The following is a 10,549-nucleotide window of genomic DNA, read 5'->3' as shown; positions in this document are numbered from 1 at the left end:
CACAACTGGGCTTGCAGAACCCCAGCCACCTCCACGCCGGAGGGGACCTCAAGGGTCATCCAGTTTAAGCCATACCCGAACAGAAAGTCCCCCAATAATAGACCCAATCAAAATGGAACCAGACTCCCAGAAGTGCCATCTAGTGACGGGGGGCCCATTCCACTTGGGGCCAGTGCCGATGATGGCAAAGCTGTTCCTTACACCTAGAGTGCTCCTATTTTCCATGCTCTGGTTCTGAGCCTTGTTAAAATGCCGATAGTACTTTAAGTCATTACTGGCCATTTACACCTAACTTTGAATGGAAATCTGAAAAGAGATTTTAGTAGCAAGGAGAGAAGAGATGGGAAGTCATGAATAAACTTGGCACTTGAGGAGCTGAAAAGAGGGTGCTGCTAAGTATAAAAAAGATACAAAATGGGCAGGCTGGGGGCATTTCTGAGATGCTTTGCTCTTTGCAAATAGAATTCCAGGATGGGGGAGGCTCTTGGCAACATAGTGAGGCCCACTGATTTCTGTACAGAAAACTCAACCAGAAAATACTTCCCCTGCCCCTGGAATACTGGTCTACATCCATTGGGGTGACATTGTTGGGTACCCCAAACACCAAGGAAGAAATGGAGAGATCAGAATTTCAGAAGGCTAATGCTGAAACTAGCCTCCCACCTCTTGGTCAAGGTGATTGACTATAGGTACCAAATGAAACATTCATTTTCAGAAATGGCCAATGTGTTGATTTTTTTTTTTTTGCTTGAGTATAATTATTTGTTAGGAATAGGGGTTTTTTGGAGGGTGAGAAAAGAACAGAAGGAGGTTCAGAAAGGGACAAATATGGCAGTTTTGTCACTACCATGTTAAATATAATATATGCTTAAAAACTCTCCCCCTGTATGTAACAAACGTGGGTAGTTTTGTATATGATCTTTTTTTGTTCTTCCTTGTAAACTGAAATCTTTGTGTTGGTTGATGTTTGTTAAGTTCATAATAAAAAAGAAAAACCTTTTTTAAAAAGGAAGAAAAGGAAAAAAAAGAAATGAAGAAGAGACTCTAGTTCTACCTGGATCATACCGCAAACAGAGTGATGGAAATGACCAAAGTGAAGACGACAGCATGAAGACAGTGTCTGTGGGGCCCACTTTTGTCACTGATGCTCCAGGGATCCACACACTGCTGGGGCACCTACCACAAGGCCCCCTTTCCACTGAAGTGAACTGAAAGAGGGTTGGACTGGGAGCCAGAGGATCTGCATGTGAATCCCAACTCTGCTACTTAATACCTGTATGACCTGGGGCAAGACATTTCACCCTCCTAGGCCTTAGTTTAGCCGTTTGTAAAATGAGGGAGCTGTGCTAGATGGCCTTCAAGAACCCTTCCAGTTCTAAACCTATGATTCCCTTGACTTATTGGAAAAAGTAACATTTCTCTTTGCTATAGGCAGAGATGTTGAAATCAGAAAGACCTGGGTTCAAATCATGCCTCTGACACCTTTATACTGTATGACCCCAGACAAGTGTTATTCAACCAATCAATCAATAAACATTTAGTCAGTGCCTACTCTGTGCCAATTAAGTCACTTAACTTCGGTGCTCTAAGCACCTCTAGAAGTTGCAGGGAAGATGCCAACCTACATTGGTGGAGGGACTTTTCTCAACTGAGAGTTCCCTAATCCAATGAGATCACAGGTCCATCCTTCTCCCAACAGAGGCACAGAAATTTTGCCCAGATGATCATCCTGGGGCAGAGAGGGAGGATCCTTAGATGTCATATGATTCTAGCCCCAGAGCTAGATGGGATCTCAGAGGCCACTGAGTCCAACTCCCTGCTTTTACAAATGAGGACACTAAGGCTGGGGGGATGATGAAATGATTTACCCAGGGTCACACTGCTAGCAAGTGTCAGAATCAGGATTTAAATCCAGGCTGCCCCACCCCCCCTTCCTTTGACAGGAGAAGAAATTGAGGCCTGGAGAGGGTAAGGGGCCTTCTTAAGGTCACATGGGTAGTATCTAGCAGAAAACAGATTTGAACCCAGGTGTTCTTACTCCAAATCCAGAGGTCTCCCCCTCACTAAGGCCTCTCTACATCATGTTGTCTCTTAACCTAATCATGAGATGAGTAACAATGAAACAGTCAGTTGTTGATTATTTGGAGGCAGTCTGTCCAGCCCGTAGCCCATGCTGGCTCTCAGCCACCTGCTCCTTGGCTATTTCAGATTTAACCTGTGCCTCCACTGGAGGGGACCAAGAAGCGAGGCTCCGGTTGGGAATGTTTGCATTCTGTTAGTAAGAACTCCCACTTCTTGAGTGCTTAAGTTTTTAAAAGCAACTGCCCCATGAGGAATGCAGGGAAGTTACGGTCTCCATTTTACAGAAGAGGACACTGAGGCTCCCAAAGGGGAAGTGTGAAGGGTGGCAGGGCCAGGTCATGTGACTTGGAGGCTGGTTTTCTTTCCACCACAGCTTGCTACCTCTAATATTAATGGCTTAGCAACAGTTCTGAATTGCAGTTATGATGTGATCACAGCTTTACAGCTGGAAGGGAATGAAGAGGGCATCTTTCTCTTCATTTTACAACTGAGGAAACTGAGGCAGACAAAAGTTCAGTGACTTGCCCAGGATCATACAGCTAGCAAGTGTCTCAGGCTGCATCTGAACTTGGGTCTTCTTGATTCCAAGCCTAGTTCTCTGTGTACTCAGCTCTGTAGCTGTCATTTTTACTACAGCAGGAGATATTATACTAGAGGAAACCTGACTGGTTCTACAATAATCAGGAGGGCAAGACAGCCAACTTGTGGGACTCCCACTCTGAGGATGCCCATAGGCAGCAGGAAAAACAAGGAAGGAGCTGGCCTCTGAGAAGGGGTTTGGGCTGGTCTATAATACTGCTGTGGCAGAGATTTATGTGTTGACAGCAAAGAGAACCAGAGATCCGAGTGAAATCTCCTAGTCCCAGACAAGTGAGTCTCTGGGGAGTCTGGCTGACTGCGGAACTTTTCTTGTTTGTCTAGGAACCTCAGGCAAGATGTATTGCTACAGGTGTCTTGTGTCTGGGACCATGCTGCAAACTGTCTGACAACTTGGGCATGGAAAACACCAAAGGATTTGGGCAATAATGGCTGTGGCACAAGGTCAGGGACAGCTCTACCCTTGACTTTACAGGCATACTTCTGCCAGAGGTGGCAGGATCCTGACAATCTGGTTATTCTTGGAACTAAACAAGCATTTGTTTCCCTTAGCTCCCAGGAAATAAAACACAAAAACAGAAACAACACTTGTAACAAATATGCCTAGTCAAGCAAAGCTGCTTTCCATATTGGCCACGTCCCCAAATGCATGCCTCGTTCTGCAGCATGAGCTGTCACGTCTCTGGCATTTTTGATCACTGGTTCTCTGAAATCACGGTTGGTCACTGCACTGATTAGAGTTCTTAAGGTTTTCAAATTTGTTCTGTTTTTACAATGTTGTTATTGTCTAGATTGTTTTCCTGGTTCTGCTCACTTAGTCTTCCATAAATCCAAAGACTCCAGCTACTCCTGGGGTTAGGCAATAACTGATAAAAACTGCTGAGAAAATTGGAAAGCAGTCTGGCAGAATTGTTGTTCAGTCATTTTTCAGTTGTGTCTAACTCTTTGTGACCCTATTTAGGGTTTTCTTGGCAAAGATATTGGAGTGTTTGTCATTTCTTTCTCCACTTCATTTTTACAGAGGAGGAAACTGAGACAAACAGGGTGAAGTGACTTGCGCAGTGCCATACAACCCTGAGGTTGGATTTGAACTCAGGTCTTACTGACTCCAGGCCTGGTGCTCTATCCACTAAAGCACCACCTAGATGCCCCATCTGGCAGAAATTAGGCTTAGATTAACACCTGACATCATATCCTAAGATAAGCTCCAATTGGCTCTATGACTTAGAGATAAAAGGTAACATCATAAACAAATTACAGGAGCAAGGAAGAAATTACCTTTGGGATCTATGCAAAGCAGAAGTCATGACCAAATAAGAGATAGAGAGGATCACAGAAGATAAAAGGGATCATTTTGATTACATGTAAAGGGCTTTTACACTGACAGTATATTTTCAAAGTATCCAACACAGGCTCTTCTCACCATCCCAGTTTCCTCCTGTCCCATAAATACCTTGGTATCCAGACGCTGTAAATAAGAGCAAATGTATTCAATACTTGCTCCAAATGGGTGCACATGAAGAAATGTGGATATTATACCTACAGAGAAAATACCATAGGTGTTAACCTTGAGATACCTTGTCAATTTCCAAGTTGTGACTCAGTATTTGTGGAAGGCATTTCCACACTGGGAGTTCCTGTATTGATGAAATCCCAGGTCTAGACCAATCTCAATGATTCAAACAGAAAGTTGACATTTTTAGGCACCATCTCCCCACCACTCAGCATATTAAAGATGATATGAATGCTAACACTTTGTCATGAGTTCATATTGAAAACAATTTTCACAATTCATCTATGTGTTCTTTTGCCATATTAGAGACCTAACTAAAGTGGGGTGACTGGGACTTTGCCCCAGGGCACCAAAATTGAGAAACAACAAAAATGTAGGCTGGTGATTTAAAAAGATTGTGTACATTTTGAAATCTGTGATATTTACATGTTGACAGCAATGTACTCTTTTTTTTTTTTGCTTTTAGGCAATTGGGGTTAAGTGACTTGCCCAGGGTCACATGGCTAGTAAGTGTCAAATGTTTGGTCTGAGGCCGGATTTGAACTCAGGTCCTCCTGACTTCAGGGCCAGTGCTCTATCCACTGCACCACCTAGCTGCCCCTAGCAATGTACTCCTTTAGGAGTATAGAAATAACTGAGCTCAACACCTAGTTACAAAGAACAATTGAAACTACGAGATGGTATGTATTGCTAATAACACCCATCTGTGAGCCACTAATGTAACTAATTCCTTCTCCCACTCACAACTGAATTTGTCTTACATTATTTTTGTATCATGAAGTACAAAGTTGATTTCAGGGTATATTTGCCGTGACTTGCCCTAGGCACAGAAACAGCTAGTGACGGCTCTGTGGGGTAGAAATTCCATCTCTACCTGATTTGCCTAGTTCCTCTCTAGGGGAGATTGTGCATGTTGTACTTCGAGCATGAGCAAATGATTGTGTTCTCTGCCAACACCAACAGTGATGGGGAGTTTTGTGTTGAATGTGATCTATCTCTTCTAAGACGAGCATGCTCATAGCATGGCTCTGGGCCAACTGCAGGAGCAGATTGTCCAGGCTATTTTAGCCTTCATGACGCCTGTTACAGTACTCTGACCTTCCCCCCCCCTCCGCCCTCAACACTACATCAGTTGGATAATTGGTACAAGAAGCTCAATACCTGAGTCTTCTCTTCCCTTCCTGAATATTTGGTAATTAACGCACACAATGAGATTGTCCTTGGATCAACTGGGCCAGGAACTGAGTTCAGTCTAGGGTTTTATCTGGCCCAAGAAATGGCCCCCTCAAACCAAACAAAACAAAGGACTTTGTTTCATACCCCTCAAACATATTCACAATGAGCAATCACATTATTATAGTGGGGTGTGTGTGTGTGCGTGCATGTGTGTAAGTGCACACGTGTGATTCCATGAATTTGACAGCGAGGCTCCTGGAAGGAGGAGACCTTAATTAAATTTTGTCTCTCTCCCAGTGTCCATCCTGGTGCTCTGAACACAGTAGGCACTTAATCATGATTTGATGAATTGAACTGAGTAACAACTTCCCAGTGTACCCCCAGCTTCCCAGCATACACCTCCATCCAAATGTGGCTTGTTCATTTTTTCAATCATAGTGATGACTGCATCATCAAGAAGTGTATGGCTAGGAATTTATATGACATGTAAACTGCTTTGGAAGTACTTCTCAACATTTCGGGGCTTATACTCTTGATGCACTGAGTCCAACAGATTCCCAGCAAATAATCGGGGTACCTAATGTGGCTGGCCAAGTGGCATGGGAACCAGGAAGACCTGGGTTCAAGCTCTGCTTCTGACACGTATTGGTTCTTGGACCCTGATCAAGCTAGATCTGTAGCTATCTTCCTGGCTTCAAATCCCAGCTATGTTGCTTAGCGCCTGACCTGTGGAACTGTGGGCAAGTCATTTCAGCTCCCCTCTATAGAAGGAGGGTGTTGAGCCAGCTCCTGCTCAAAATCTATAAGCCCACAATATGTGCCAGGGCCTTTGGATATAATCCCAGGTTACAATGCAAGTATATTCTCTGAATTGGTAGGGGGTTTTCTCACCTGTAGTACTCTATGCCAATGAAATCCCAGGTCTAGTCCCTATTCCCAAGGGATTCCTCTGTTTACTTCTCCTCCTCCTCTTCCTCCTCCACTGACCCTGTGGCCTTCACCCCGGCAGAACCTCCACCCCTACAACCTCTTCCTCCAACTGGTGAGTTCCTCCCTGAAACCTCCATCTGGGGAAGCACTCATGATGGCCATGCTCCCTTCAAACCTGGCTCAGCCCTTAACTCTGCAGATTCTTTTTCTACCTTTCTACCAAGGGAACCTCTCCCACCACTCTAGCTCCTTTGTACACATTGTTTTTCCCCAGCAGAAAGTAAGCTAGTTGAGGTCAGACACTGACTTTCTTTTTGCTTGTTTTTGTAACCCTACCACTTAGCACAATGCCTGGTGACAAGTACAGGCTTGACAAATGCTCTGTCTGATTAGAGGATTAACAGTGGCAGCATGGAAAAAGGGCTGTTTCTGGAGTCAGAGGATCTGAGTTCAAATCTCAGCTCTGACACTCACTGGCTGTATGATCTTGGCCAGTATTCTCATCTGTAAAAGGAGACAGGTTGGACTACATGGTCTCCAAGGGCCCTTCTAACTCTTAAAATCTAAGAGCCAGTGTGTTTGTCAGGCTCCTTAGGAAGCTGGCCAAGAATGGTCTAAGTTCTCAGGACAGTCTCAGGACAGTCTTCCCTAATGGTGGGTGAAACTGTCCTAAATCCAGGAGTGGAGAGGGACCGCAGGAGACTTACTATCATGAGTAAACTTGTTCCCAGTTGGTGGCCTCCCTCCTAGGACACAATCACTGTGTGTTCTTGGACTTCCCTAGGCAGTCATTAATTCATTCTTAAAGAGCCAGGCAAATGGAGCTCATAGTGTTTATTTACTGTTTGCAGTAGGGAGAATTGAATTCAGAAAGAGCTAGCAATGGCATGAAAGAAGGAGGCTTTATCAGCCAAGCAAGGAAGGCTATTTTGTGTTTTACTTGATCGTACATATATAACTTATATTAGATTGCATTATAGGAAGAGGGGAGGGAAGGGAGGGAGAAAAATTTGGAACTCAAATTTAAAAAAAAAAAGAATGTTAAAAATTGCCTTTTACATATAACTGAATAAAAATTAAAATACTATTTAGAAAAAAAGAAAAGCTATTTCAAATGCGGAGTACTTCTGGTGGTCAGCAAAGGACCAAACAGAAAGAAGATGGTGCTCAGCCGTCCTGAGGCTCCCAGCCTGGGGCCTAGCCATCCAGTAACACCTACTTCCTCTTTCATCAGCCCTAGACTGTCTGCTGTTTAAAAAAAATCCCATCCGGGAATCCTTCCCAGGATGACTCCTCACAGGTTTTCCTCTAAACCAGCTCTTCCTGACAATTCTTTCTTCTGCCAATGGGCTGGAGAACTTGGAAACTGAAACAAGTTGTTTCCTTCCTCGAAACTGTCGAGACAGACACTTGCAGCTATTTCTATGCATGTGCTCAAGTATCATTAGAGTGAAATGTTCCTTAATTAAATGATGCAGGTGCATCGAGTGTAATGGAGAGGTGAATGGGCTGGGAGCCAGGACCCCAGTGTATCAGCTCTCCCTGCCCCCCACTTTGGGTCCTGATTTCCTCAGCTGCAAGAGGAGGGGCTCCAAGCAGATGATCTAAGATTCCTTCTAGCTCACTGAGAAGAATTCCTTTCTATGTCCTCTTACAACTACACAATATCTCTGTGAGGCAGGTAGTGCAAGCGGATAGATTATCCCCATTTTACAGACAAGGGGAACTAAGGCTCAGAGATACTGTGACTGATTCCACATTCAGCCACCTTAGGTTCTGAGGATCTAGACCTTGAAGGGTCCTCAGAGACCAATTGGTCCTTATCTTTAGAAAGAGGAGATTAGAGCCCAGGTCCTGAGTCCCTCAATGTTTTTTCTACCCCTAACATTGTAGACTATGTGTCACTTCACAGGTGTTTAGTAATTAGTCTGTATGGAAGACACTGGTAATTCAATTCAATTCCATATTTGTTAAATCCCTACTCTGTACAAAGCCCTATGCTTGGCAGTCATGACCGAAAGTTGAAAATGAGATAGTTCTTGCCTTCAAGGAACTTACATACTATTGGGAGGGGTGATATCATGAGACTTAACATGGAGGTGATAGAACATGCATGGAGGTAAGTGAATGCAAAGTTGTTTCAAGAGGGAGCATTAATAACCGAGGAGAGGGGTAGTGGGGGAGTGATGAGGAAAAGCTTCACACAGGAGATAGCAACTGAACTGAGACTCTGAGGGAAGCTGACAGTCTCAGAGGTGGAGGTGAGGGAAGAGTGCATACCAGGCAGGGATGACAGCCAAGGAAAAGGCAAAGGCAGGAGATGGAAAATGACACTTTACAGTTGGAGAAGAGCTGGCAGGTCCGTGCCAGGGTGTGAGAAGGGGCATCACATGCAAGACTGGAATGACCTGTGGAAGCCAGATTGGGAAGGGCTTTCAATACTAGCTTTGTGTTTTATCGTAGAGATAATAGGGACAGTTTTGAGTAAGAAGATGACACAAGGCCAGACTTGTGTCTTGGGAATATCAATTTGGCAGCTGCGGGGAAGATACAAGAAGGAAGAGAGACCAAGTAAGAGGATGTTGTTGTAACCCAGATGAGAAGTGAAGAGGACCTGAACGTAAGCAGAGAGAGGTGTGTGAGAAACATGTCATGGAGGTGAAATCATCAAGACTTGGCAAATGGGAAGTGAGGGAGAAGGAAACGTCCAAGAATGACTGAAGTTGCAGACCTGGCTGACCAGGAAGATGGTGGTACTTTCCACAGAAATGAAGGGGAGATATCAAAAAAGTCCTATATTACATAGGCGGGACATCCAAGCAGATTTATCTGGAGGACAGCTGGCAAAAGTAAGAGAATCTCAGGAGAAAATGAGAGCTTCTGGGAGTCATCTACATAGAGATTACTGAACCCATGGGAGCTGCTATGACTGCTGATAGAAAGTACAGTGAGAGAAAAAAAAAGGTGTTATAGGACAGAGCCTTGGGAGACGTTCGTGCTTAGAGTATGGGATCTGGACAGTGACTGAAAGCAGAAGAAAAAATGGTTAGATGGGCCGGAGAACCAAGGGAGAGCACTGTCAAAGAAGACATGGGAGAGGGGTCGATAGTACCAAAAGATGAAATAAGGTCAAAGTAGGATGAGGACCCAGAAAAGGCTATCAGTTTTAGCAGTTCAGGGAATGCCAATAACTGGAAAAAGCTGTTTCAGTTAAGTAATGGGGTCAGAAGCCAAAAGGTATAAGGTATGTTGAGGAATGGGAAGTGAGAAAACAGAGACAATGAGCATAGACAGCCCTTTGCAGGGTTAAAGGGAGAAGAGATATGGACTAATCGTTTGAAGGAAGTCAGAGCCAAGTAAAGGCTTTTTGTAATGGAGAAGTTATAATGCAGTAATGTGAGATGTGGCCATGTTTATAGGTGACAGGTAAGGAACCACTGGAGAAAGGAAGATTGAAGATGAGAGAAAAAGAGAAAATAATGGAAGCTCCCCCCCCCAAGCTCTGAAAGGAAGTGGGAGGGGATGGGATCCAGAGCAGAAGCAGAGAAGTTGGCAAGGAGAAGGGGCCACCTCTACCTCAGGCACCTCCATGGAGAAAACGGGGGATGACAGAGTTGGGTTTTCAAGTATGGAGGAGGGTAGAAATAGCTCAAGATGACTGAAAATAAAGTAGGGGTCCAGGTCCTCTACTAAGAGGAAAGGAGGGGCTGGTGGTGTTGTAGGGAGATCGAGGACAGAAAGTTCGGAACAGCTACCATGGAGAAGGTGAGAGAGAGCTGCCAACTAAGGAGGAATAAAAGGATTCCTGTGAAGGGAAGTGAGGGAGGGCCCAGCCAAGATGTGAGAGTGAATTTGCAGGGAACCTTATGTGCAAGATTGCATGGCTTTCTCCAGCAGATGTGGCGGTGACCCAGGATCAGTGTCTGCCGAAGCATGCCTGGCAAAGGAACAAGAGGGCAAAGGCCACGGGGCAAAACTGTGAAAACATGGAGAGGGGGAGGGACCTGAGGTCACATTATGGTCAAAGAACAGCTTTCGGAGGAGTGAGGTGGAAGAAGGAATGTAACGAGAAGGGGCTGTGATCAAGGAGAGGAATCTTAGGGGTCTGGCTCGTGGAGGCTGCACAGTTATGGGCGGCTGAGGTGGAGTGAAGATGTGGGCCAAGGGAGTCAACGTTGAGTTTGCTGGGATGCTGACGTGGATACTGAAAGCCCCAAATATGAGGTGTAGGTGGAAGACCGAAACCTGGGT

At 44.8% G+C, this 10,549-nt stretch overlaps 1 protein-coding gene across 5 annotated transcripts in view; it reads right to left on the bottom strand.

Moving 5' to 3' along the window:
- ENOX2 (ecto-NOX disulfide-thiol exchanger 2) overlaps positions 1–10,549 on the bottom strand; it is a 304,632-nt gene that overhangs the window by 1,771 nt on the left and 292,312 nt on the right. For all 5 annotated transcript variants that reach the window (XM_020969840.2, XM_078148015.1, XM_020969843.2 and 2 more), the window contains one exon: positions 4,133–4,218. In XM_020969840.2, the coding sequence (XP_020825499.1) occupies positions 4,133–4,218 (86 nt within the window). The remainder of the gene's footprint in view (positions 1–4,132; positions 4,219–10,549) is intronic.

Source organism: Phascolarctos cinereus, unplaced genomic scaffold (assembly GCF_003287225.1).
Source record: "Phascolarctos cinereus isolate Bilbo 61053 unplaced genomic scaffold, phaCin_HiC Scaffold_8;HRSCAF=390, whole genome shotgun sequence".
Taxonomy (NCBI): domain Eukaryota; kingdom Metazoa; phylum Chordata; class Mammalia; order Diprotodontia; family Phascolarctidae; genus Phascolarctos; species Phascolarctos cinereus.
The sequence above is the reverse complement of the archived record's forward strand: the minus strand, read 5'-3'. Positions and strand labels throughout refer to the sequence as shown.